This window comes from Aquarana catesbeiana, linkage group LG03, assembly GCF_042186555.1.
Source record: "Aquarana catesbeiana isolate 2022-GZ linkage group LG03, ASM4218655v1, whole genome shotgun sequence".
Taxonomy (NCBI): Eukaryota; Metazoa; Chordata; class Amphibia; order Anura; family Ranidae; genus Aquarana; species Aquarana catesbeiana.
The window spans coordinates 107,192,494-107,202,944 of NC_133326.1; the positions used below are offsets into that span (position 1 = coordinate 107,192,494).

A 10,451-nucleotide genomic window follows, 5' to 3' on the forward strand; every position below is an offset into this window, starting at 1 on the left:
CATATTTACAGCTCACTTATCCATGGGCATCCACAGAACTTTTTTCAGGCGGGGGGGCATCATTTTAAGGTCACTAATGCTCCCCCCCCTTTTCAATAATGTCATGAAAGGGAGGGGCTTAGTCATTATCACATAAAGCGTGATAACCCTCCCCCTTCCACTGCCACATTTGGCACATTTTGTTTCTGCAATAATAATCCCCAATATTGGTGTGAGTTTCTGCAATAATAATCCCCAGTATTGGTGCCAGTTTCTGCAATAATAATCCTCAATATTGGTGTCAGTTTCTGCAATAATAATCCCCAGTATTGGTGTCAGTTTCTGCAATAATAATCCCCAGCATTGGTGCAGTAGCTGCAATATTAGCCCCAGCATAGATGGTCAGTGGTGATATGCTAATTTAAAACCATGCAGCATGAAGGAGCTAATTAACATTGACATTGGCCACTAATTCAGCTCAAGGGGTTAATGAACACTGCTATTGATTACTAATGCAGTAGCAGCCAGTGGCAGTGTTAATTACCCCTTTGTATTGCAGCAGGAACACTGACACTGGCCACAAGGGGTTAACTGCTACTGGCCACTAATGCATTAGAGATCAATGGCAGTGTTCATAAACGCCTTGTGATTTTGTGGCCAGTGTCAGTACATTAACCCCTTCATACTGCATATTACTGGCTAATGGCTTAATTAACCCCCAATCACAAAACCCACCACAGCTCCCAAGACATTAACCAGTCCAGTGCACTGGAAAAGCGTCACTGCAACATTACACTGTTAAGCAACATATATTCCCCTCTGTCTGCCATTGCTCACTTACTTATTGAATCACTTATCTAATTCCAGCAACATGCACGCTCCCTCGCGGTGCCTCTCTCTCTTCCTGTCCCAGCCTCTGAATGACATCATGTCAGAGGCGGGGACTAGAAATGATCTGTGGGGCGGAGTTCACTCCTCCTGACAGAGAAGTGTAACTGATGTCTTCTCAGCTGAGTGTAGGAGTGCAGGGAGCGTTCCAGCACTCGGCACCCCGCTGCAGCTCTGCAAGGACACTTTAGGTCTGACTTGGGTAGTGATCTGTGACTGCGTACTGATGTGCATGTTCATCTGCCATCAAGCACAGTTTAGCCGGCACTGCCCGCACTGTCACTTTGCCAATTCCAGGGGGGGGGGCACTTGACCCCCCTTGCCCCCTGCTGCGGACGCCCATGCACTTATCTCTCCATTACAGGACCAAAACCTATTTGTTATGCAAACTCACTGACTCTCCTCTTTGTAGCTTTGTATTCACCATCCTTTGTGGCAAGCCCTTCCTATTTGCTCTCACTGTGCCACATGCTAAAGTTTACTTCAAATAAAGATGTTGGAAAAGGGGCAGGCTGGTGTAATAGTTGTCTGGGTAGAAGTGATACCCCTTATTGAATAGTGGTGTTACAAGGTCCCACACAACTTTTCCACTGTTCTCCATATAGGTTGGGCAATCAGGGGGCTCCAGCTGGGTGTCCTTTCCTTTATACATGCGGAAGGCATACGTCTACCCTGTGGCCCTTTCACAGAATTTGTACAGCTTTACCCCATATTTGGCCCCTTTACTGGGGATGCAAAACACCAGCACATAATTTTGTAAGCCATCTTCAATTTTTTCCTCCTCTCTCTTTTGGAGCACCACAGTGTTATGACCACTTCTCAACGTATGCTATGTCCACAGCATTCAGCTTCTGTCAACAAGTCTACTTTTCTTTTATAGATCTACCCAGCTAGACAAGCTCCCCGATTACACATTCATACCCAGGTGTACTGGTACTCAATTCAGAAGACACTTAGCTTGGCCTAAAAGGCCCTTTGCATCCGGCTCACAGTCCATGTCAGACTGTAAAGGAGTCAGGACCACTACAGCTGGTCCTTCTGGGTGTTCAACTACCTCTTTCAGAATTTCAGCCCCATGAAGGGCCCTTTGCAGTAGATGACTACATCTGAATCGCTCTGGGGTGTTTGGGTCCCATGCCCCAACTCACACGACTCTTAGCATCCTGGCATTTATATCGGCACTAACTCCATCCACTACATCACTACAGGAAGGTTTCCTCCTAAAGGGACCAAACACCCAATTACATAATTCCCTTTACCATACTATTTTGGGGTAGAACCACCTGGTGGCAGACTAGCTAGCTGCACCTGCTAACAAAAGTACCCAGAAAAACCCACACAAGTGAACAAGAGAACATGCAACTCTATGTAGACAGTGTCCTTTCCAGGACTCAAATCAAGGCAGAAGTGCTGACCACAAAGCCACTGTGGAACCCTGCAATCAATATAACAAACAGCAGCACGCTGATGATGACACACCAAGAAAAATGATCTTTATTCTAGGTCTGTCTGCTAGCAGTCCCCAGCCCTAGCCTATGTTTTGCCCTAACTGGGCCTAATCATAGAATTTAGCAGACAGACCTTGAATAGAATAATTTTTCTTGAAGTGACATTATCAGTGTGGCTGTTTGTTATATTGTTTTGTTTATTACAGACACCCATGGCCACCACCTGCTACCACCTCAAACCAAGGGGGAACAGAGGAGTTGACAGCAGGGGAATTTTGTTATGCTAGGGAACCGCTATATAACTAAAGTTAATCTGAAGTTTCAGGCAGTGTAGCAGTTATTGGTTCTCAGATATACTGTACATTTAGCTGTTAATAAACAACCAGTGGTATACTCTATATGGTGATGTATACATAAAATGGTAAGCTATTCTACTCATAGAGAAAAAAAATAGGTGCTTCTATATTAAACACACTGTGGTAAGTAGAACACTTCTGATCATTAGTCACTTCTTGCTAATAGCGTTAATTGTGTAAGACTGTGAATTATCAGGAGAGGTAAACACAGGGGGCTTTAAAATGTTTAAATAATTTAGCTGTCATAATATGCAGTGCTTTGCATTGCCACTGCCATGTCATTGGAGGTAATTTGTAACATTATTTTGTGTTGTCTTAGGATCTAAGTCAGGGGTAGGCAACCGTTTGAGCACAGTGTGCCGAAAAATGTTTTCAAAGAAATTGAGGGTGCCGATCTTGTAACAAAAAAAATGTCAACTTCACACTCTTAATCACAAAAAGGATTTTTTTATAAAGTAAATGCTGTAAACTACTTGAGTAATAGTGACAAAGTAACATCATGCACTCTCACATCTCACATCAGCCCCAATTCCTGCATCTCCACACTTCAGATAAGCCCCAATTCCTGCAACTCCACACTTCAGATAAGCCCCAATTCCTGCAACTCCACACTTCAGATCAGCCCCAATTCCTGCACCTTCACACCTCCGATCACTGCACCCCCTGCTCATCTGCCCCATCACTGTAACCCCCTGCACATCTGCCCCACCACTGTACTACCCTGCACATCTGCCCCACCACTGTACTACCCTGCACATCTGCCCCACCACTGTACTACCCTGCTCATCTGTCACACCACTGTAACCCCCTGTATATCTGCCCCACCAATGTTCCCCCTTTCTCATCTGCCCCACCACAGTACTACCCTGCACACCTGCCCCACCACTGTACTACTCTGCACATCTGCCCCACCACTATATTACCCTGGTCAGTAGCAATTGTAATAAACCTAGCCTGAGCTAATAGCTACCTCCTAAATGCTTTACCAAGACAGCCTAGTCATAAAGTCCAGAAGTATCTAAACAATAATAACTATTCTTGGATAGATCCCGTAGTTGCCTATAGCACGGTAGTAATTCTTTGGCTCAAGGTAATCTTATCACAAAGGTTATATTGTTACTTCACTCAATGTATAAAAGCCAACATTTATGTATAGCTAATCACCTTGATTTATTGGTCACTTGGTCAAATTAAGCCTTTAGCTGGGAGTAAGGACACTGTATCTTTCAGGAAGAATAATTTAGACAATGTCACTTTAAGAAATCAGCAGTGGACGGTAACTTCAACATGGTCAATCACTTATAAGGGGGCAGTATGAAGGCCGCCATTTTCCTGACGAGGCTACGCTAGATCCATTAGCGAAACACATTGACACCATCAGTTCGTCAGGTAACGTCACCTTGGCAACGCCCCTCAACAAGAGCCCAAGCTGTAGCGGGACTTTGTGATCTAACTTGTCAGGCATGGTCAGCATGCATGAAGGATACAAGCAACAGAGGGAGGCACTTTGAAGGAGGCAAATAGGAGGCATGGAATGCACTGGTTAAGTGTGGTAACGCACCCAGAAGAATAGGGACATCTAAAATACTGAGTGGCATGCTCAATACAGTATGTTGATGACGGTGAATTCCCGCACAGCCTGTCCATTTACAAGTTCTTACAAAGCTGAGAGGAGACCTACAGTCATGTTGGATAGAGCTGTGAAGCAAAGATAGGTCTTTCACAATAGACACTACCATTTGAGACTGAGACCGCTTCACAATAATCCATTCGCTTGCAATGCTATTGGCCTGTTTGATTACCTTTTCATGCTTGCACTGTATGCATTAATTTATCAGAAGTCTTTGCTTTGCTTACTTTGATCATTCATTAGAAGTTCACCTGATAATTGATCGGTACTCCATGGTTTGGCAAAGTTAGGTATGTTTGCCATGTTGGCTTATAGGAGGTAGCTATTAGCTCAGGCTAGAATTATTACAATTGCTACTGACCACAGGATTGCACTGAATAAGTAAAATTGCTTGAGTTTCTTTTGGGTAAACACACAGCAATTCCTGTCTATTTTGCTTGATTATATTAGGTTATTGTACTTGGACAGACTATTTGTCTGTGTCTGTGAACTGCTGTGCGTGTATCATTTGACATCCGTACGTTTGTGATTGTGTATAACAGCACAATGTTTTGTTTTGTTTGGTATGCACCCTATGTATGTTACACTGTAGTGATCAACGCACTGGGAGGGATTTTTGAGTACTAGCAGCATTTTTGTAATTTTGTACTGCTTTTTGATACAATCTATTTAACTGTCATTTTGAACTAGTTTGAAGCCACGTTTAAGTAAGCGCTACTTACCCCGTATTTAGCTTTCTTTTCCTGATACAGGGTTTTTCTTTTGTCTATATGCTTTTGGTTACAAAGACATCACTTAATCAGTGAGTGGGCTCAACATGTGAATTTTGCATATTTTATACACCCTCTTCTTCTTTTTGTTTTTAAGTGTATCTGTATCCATTACTTATCCATTGTTTTGAATAGCCAACAGTCACGGTGGATTTTTATATAGGATAACTGTGTGAGAAGACTCAAATTACAACTGCCATACTATAAAAGTACAGAGGACAAGTAAAACATAACATATGCAGAATCACAGTAGGTGACATCACTGATCTGGAAATGGTAGTCCGGGTGTCAAAGGATAGCAGCTTTAAGGCTCCTCACAGCTGTATTTTGCCTTGTGGCAGGTTAGCTTCTAATAGTCTTGGCTGCACATAAAGCGTGAACAAGATCTGGAACTTAAAAGGCCACCAATCACTGCACAAATCATTGCGGTAGCTCATGAATGAATCATGATCTGTGACCAAAAGCAATTTTTTTGCTGTCAACTTGACTATTGAAGAAAATAACAAATGGCCACGTAGTCAGAATGTTCCATAATCAGCTGTGCAAAATAGCGGTTAGTTAAAGAGATGTAGTTCAATAAATAACCTAATAGGAATTTTTCTTTTATTTATATAACAGATGATTCAGTCTTCAGTATTAAAAGGCACTGGGAACTACTCAAAGCCTACTGCCTTTCTCCTTTTGGGTCTCACTAATGATCCGCACCTTCAGCTGGTGCTTTTTAATGTGTTTCTTATCATGTATTTGGTGACACTGATGGGAAATGTTGGTATCATTTTAGTCATTCATTTCACATCTAGCTTCCATACACCTATGTACATTTTCCTGAGCCATTTAGCATTCACTGACATCTGTTATGCTTCTGCTGTGGTACCTAACACCATGGTCCATCTTATCACACAAAACAGATATATATCAGGGTCTGGCTGTGCAATTCAACTCTTCATGTTTTCGTCATTTGGGTCTACTGAGTGTCTTCTCTTTGGTGTGATGGCATATGACCGATATGTGGCAATCTGCAATCCTTTGTATTATGGAACAATTATGACAATAAGAACATGCAACCTACTTTTTGCCACTTCCTATATATTTGCTACAGTTCAAGCTGCCATCCAAACCGGATTCACATTTAGTTTATACTTCTGTGGCTCGAATGTTATTGACCATTTTATCTGTGATGCTCTTCCACTGCTAAGATTGTCATGTTCTAAAACAACAATAAATGAGATCATTATCTCCCTATCTGCTGCTATCATTGGTGGAGGTTCACTTTTCATTATTGTAACATCTTATCTTTGGATTGCAACCACAGTCATAAAAATCCCATCATCTCAAGGAAAAAAAAAGGCCTTCTCCACATGTGCCTCCCACTTGGCTTGTGTCACTTTATTTTATGGCACTGTGTTATTCAATTACCTTCACCCAAGTGGTGGTGTAAACATGCGTCAAGACGTAGTGGCTTCCATATTCTATACAATGGTTATACCAATGCTGAATCCACTCATTTACAGTTTAAGAAACACAGAGGTCAGAAGGATATGTCACCAATTTGTTACTCGAAGAATTACCTTTCATCTTTTTTCTGTCCAAAATCAGAGCTGAACAAGCCATTCTACATGTTTTCTTAAAACATTTTTTTAAATAATTTGCTTCCAAGTACGGCATAAGGAATAGGAAGTTTATTCCACAAGGCCCACACAATGAATCAAAAAGAAATATTCCTTTGAGAAGAGCTTACTAGATGAACTAACATATCAACAAGGGAGAATAGTTACTGACAACATGATGAACAAATGCAAGGAACATATAGCATTCATAGAAAGGAATATATGGAAATGCTACTTGTTATGAAAAATATTAATGTACCATTCGTCCTATTACTAATTAGAAATTAGCACAGTTGTGGAGGCAACATGGACTCTGTGGTACGATATAAACTTACAACAGTCAATTTACAAAAATATATAAATTTATTATACACAAATACGCACATTATAAAAAGCCTTCAATAGCAGATAAATTACTTTAGATGCTGCTAATCATGGAGAATCCGCTTGTCTGACACAAATTGGAAGAACTTAGATATATATAATAATGATCCCGTGCTGATACACACAGAGATTTGTTCTTCCAGTTACACACTCTACATGCTTCGGGGTTACCCCCTTCTTCAGGAGTGATTTAGGTCAGAAAATGATCTACAAGAAGCATATAAATCAAATATACAGTATTAGAATCAAAAACACATAACTAATAACTAACCTTCATGGTATATTGTCATGCATCTTAAATTAATAAACATAGAGTCTACTATGCCCCTCAGTATATCCCTCAATATTAAGCATCAAGTCCATGTGAAATGGTTGATTTTGGAGCAAAAAAGGAAAATCACCCACATAGCCGGCACTAGCATTTTGGGCGTCACAAGGCCAAAAATTGGCAATCTCCCGGGCGAGTGCTGGAACCAGGAATAGTTAGGTCACAAAGAGACTGTTGCATAAAAAAGAAAATACTTTAAAAATAAAAAACTGATATTTAAAAAAATCATAGGGTGGAGAAATCTATCTCAGAGCCATCATAATTCAGATAATTAAATTCAAAGAATACAATCAAAGCATTTCAATTGGTGATACACACCTATGAAGTCTTCACTAAACAGTGCGTGTAATTGGGCAGGGAGAGAGTGTGTTATCCAAATGGATATTGAAGTCAGGTCTAGCTGGAAATAGTCCAAGGAACCACCCAAAGCCACATATAGATTCTATGTAATATATAAAGAGCATTAACCTCCCTGACGGTATTCCCGAGTGTGGCTCGGGGTGGATTTTCAGCACCAAAAGCGGTTACCCCGAGCCACACTCGGGGTTGCATCGCAGGATACAGCTACAGCAAACTTACCTTGTCCCCAGGATCCTGCGATGTTTCCCCGCTGTGTGTGGGAGCCGTCCTCCACTCGATTCATCACAGCGCCGAGATCCATTCCCTGCGAGCGTTGCAACGCACGGGGACGGAGAACGGCGCCAAATTCAAAAAGTAGAAAACACAATACATATACAGTACACTGTAATCTTACAAATTACATTGCTGTATCAATTTATTTCACATCCCTTTTGTCCCTAGTGGTCTGTCCAGTGGCCTGCATGCAGTTTTATATTATAAATTCTGTTCTTTCTGCCTGGAAACTGGAGATTGTCCATAGCAACCAAAACCGTCTCTTTACATCAAAAGTGGTTTTAGACCAACTAGAAAACAGCGAAAATAAATTAGAATCACTCGCAGAATTGAGTGATAGTGATTTGTGGGGAAATCCGTCATCAAACATTGAAAGTAATGACAGCGACAATTCTGCAACTGAGCAAATTTCAGTGTCTTTGATTTGATTACATTATTGAATAATTTTTATTATTATTATATTATTAGTTAATTATTTATAGTTATTATATTATAATTTATGATTTTGTGTTTACTTTATCATACCCGGGATGTCTACTAGACTTTTGTTTGGACAGATTTAAGTGAGTTATTCCTAAGAATTACAGGCCTACAATATAAAACGCCAAATTTCCGCTTTCAGCATCAAAAATCTGAAATAATCATACTGCCAGGGAGGTTAAAGAAACTTATTGTTAGAATGGTTGAAACATCTTAGCAATGATCTAATCCTAATGAGAGTAATCAAAAGAAACATCAACCTATCTGAGAGATTTAGGTATAATGTCAGAATCACATCAAGCGGATTGAATATACTCAATAGGGATCCAAGCTTCAAAGAATGTTCACAATGAAATATTACACAGGATCTCAGACAAACACCAGATCCACCAGGATCTGTGGACAAACATATCATTAGAAGTAGTTCATACAGGAACACAACATAAGGGTCATACCAGTGCCATATAACAAGACACATACCAGTCGATCGACTCCACAGAGTGTCTCTCCACCGCCATGCAAACTGCCACCGGGAACATCTGAAAAATCAGTTCCCCTTAAATACCATAAGATACACCTGATCCCTATCCGTTGAGACATCATTAGCGTGCGCCGAGGCGCCGCAATATGACATCAACGGCTACGACTCCAGACTGTGCATGTGGACATCAGCTTATGATGCTGGAGATTAAACTTTTAATTGTCATGTGGCCAAAAAACAAACATTTGATACCTGCCACCATTACCAGTTTCTGCCACCTCTTCTGGCCTATTCTGGTGCTCTGTCACTGTAATAGTGGCACACAATGTTTCCATACCTCAACCTCAGCTACAAAATTTAAAATGCTTGCTGCAGAATGAGTACATTCTGCATTGCAAATTTTGCAGCCTATTTAGGCGCCCAGGCACGCAAAAATAAATATTTGTAGCTATTGTCTCTTAGATCAGTGGTCATCAACCCTGTCCTCAGGGCCCACTAACAGGCCAGGTTTGCAGGATAACTGAAAGACATCACAGGTGATATCATATCTCAGTGATTGCAGTATTCTAGTCTGCATCTCCCCAAGGTAATACATATGAAGCCCTCCCAGAACTGACCGTCCACGCTGTAGCCATCATTTGCTATAGCATGGTCAGCAAGTAGTTAAACCACCACCAAACTAAGCTGCTTACATACTGTTCAGTCACTCTTAACACAGTATTAAACCCAAAATCAATGATGTAATATATTGCAGCTTACCAATCATTAGATGTGGTGGGTGTATTTGTTTTATTTTTTTAGACTTTTTTTCTTATGTTTTCACCTGGTGACCTGGCCAGTTACACACCTGCTGTGCCCCCACTCTGGATGAAAGGGCACAGGGGCAACTTTCAACAGCAGCATTGTTAGTCTGGGGGGAGGGCAGTGTTGTATGTACGAGCATATTTAAATAAACTATCAAATTGAAGCCGAACATAGTTACAGCAAACAGTGTTTCCTTTTTATGATAAATGTAAAAAATATATAGAAGGTGATCATTTTAAGCCAGTGTTAAATGGTTTATCTCATCTCTGTAACTGATACTTTCTGCTAGAGAGCTTGTTATTTTGAAAAACAACAGACTTACTGGCTGGATCACCAAATGAAAATAAAGGCACAACAACCTTAAAAAGAAAACGAATGCAGACACCATATCCAAGAATTGGTAAACTGCAATATAATAAATGTTTGATTTGGGCTTAAAGAGGAAGTAAACCCTCTCTTTAAAAAAAAAAAAAAACACCCTGCAGGACAAAGGCATAATGAGCTAGTATGCATACTAGCTCATTATGAATTACTTACCTGAGATCGAAGCCCCCGAAGCGACCCTTATTCACCTCCTCCGTCGCTGACATGTTGACTCGGCGTGTCTTCTGGGTATCGCTGCTCCGGCGCTGTGACTGGCATGCGTGCTGGTGCCGCCACTAC

The 10,451-nt window shown here is 41.0% G+C and overlaps 1 protein-coding gene across 1 annotated transcript; it reads left to right on the forward strand.

Annotated features, from left to right (window-relative positions):
• Positions 1–5,689: 5,689 nt before the first annotated feature.
• LOC141133924 (olfactory receptor 5AP2-like) lies at positions 5,690–6,673 on the forward strand. Its single transcript, XM_073623539.1, has one exon. The coding sequence runs from the start codon at positions 5,690–5,692 to the stop codon at positions 6,671–6,673; it is 984 nt and encodes a 327-aa protein (XP_073479640.1).
• Positions 6,674–10,451: the final 3,778 nt, after the last annotated feature.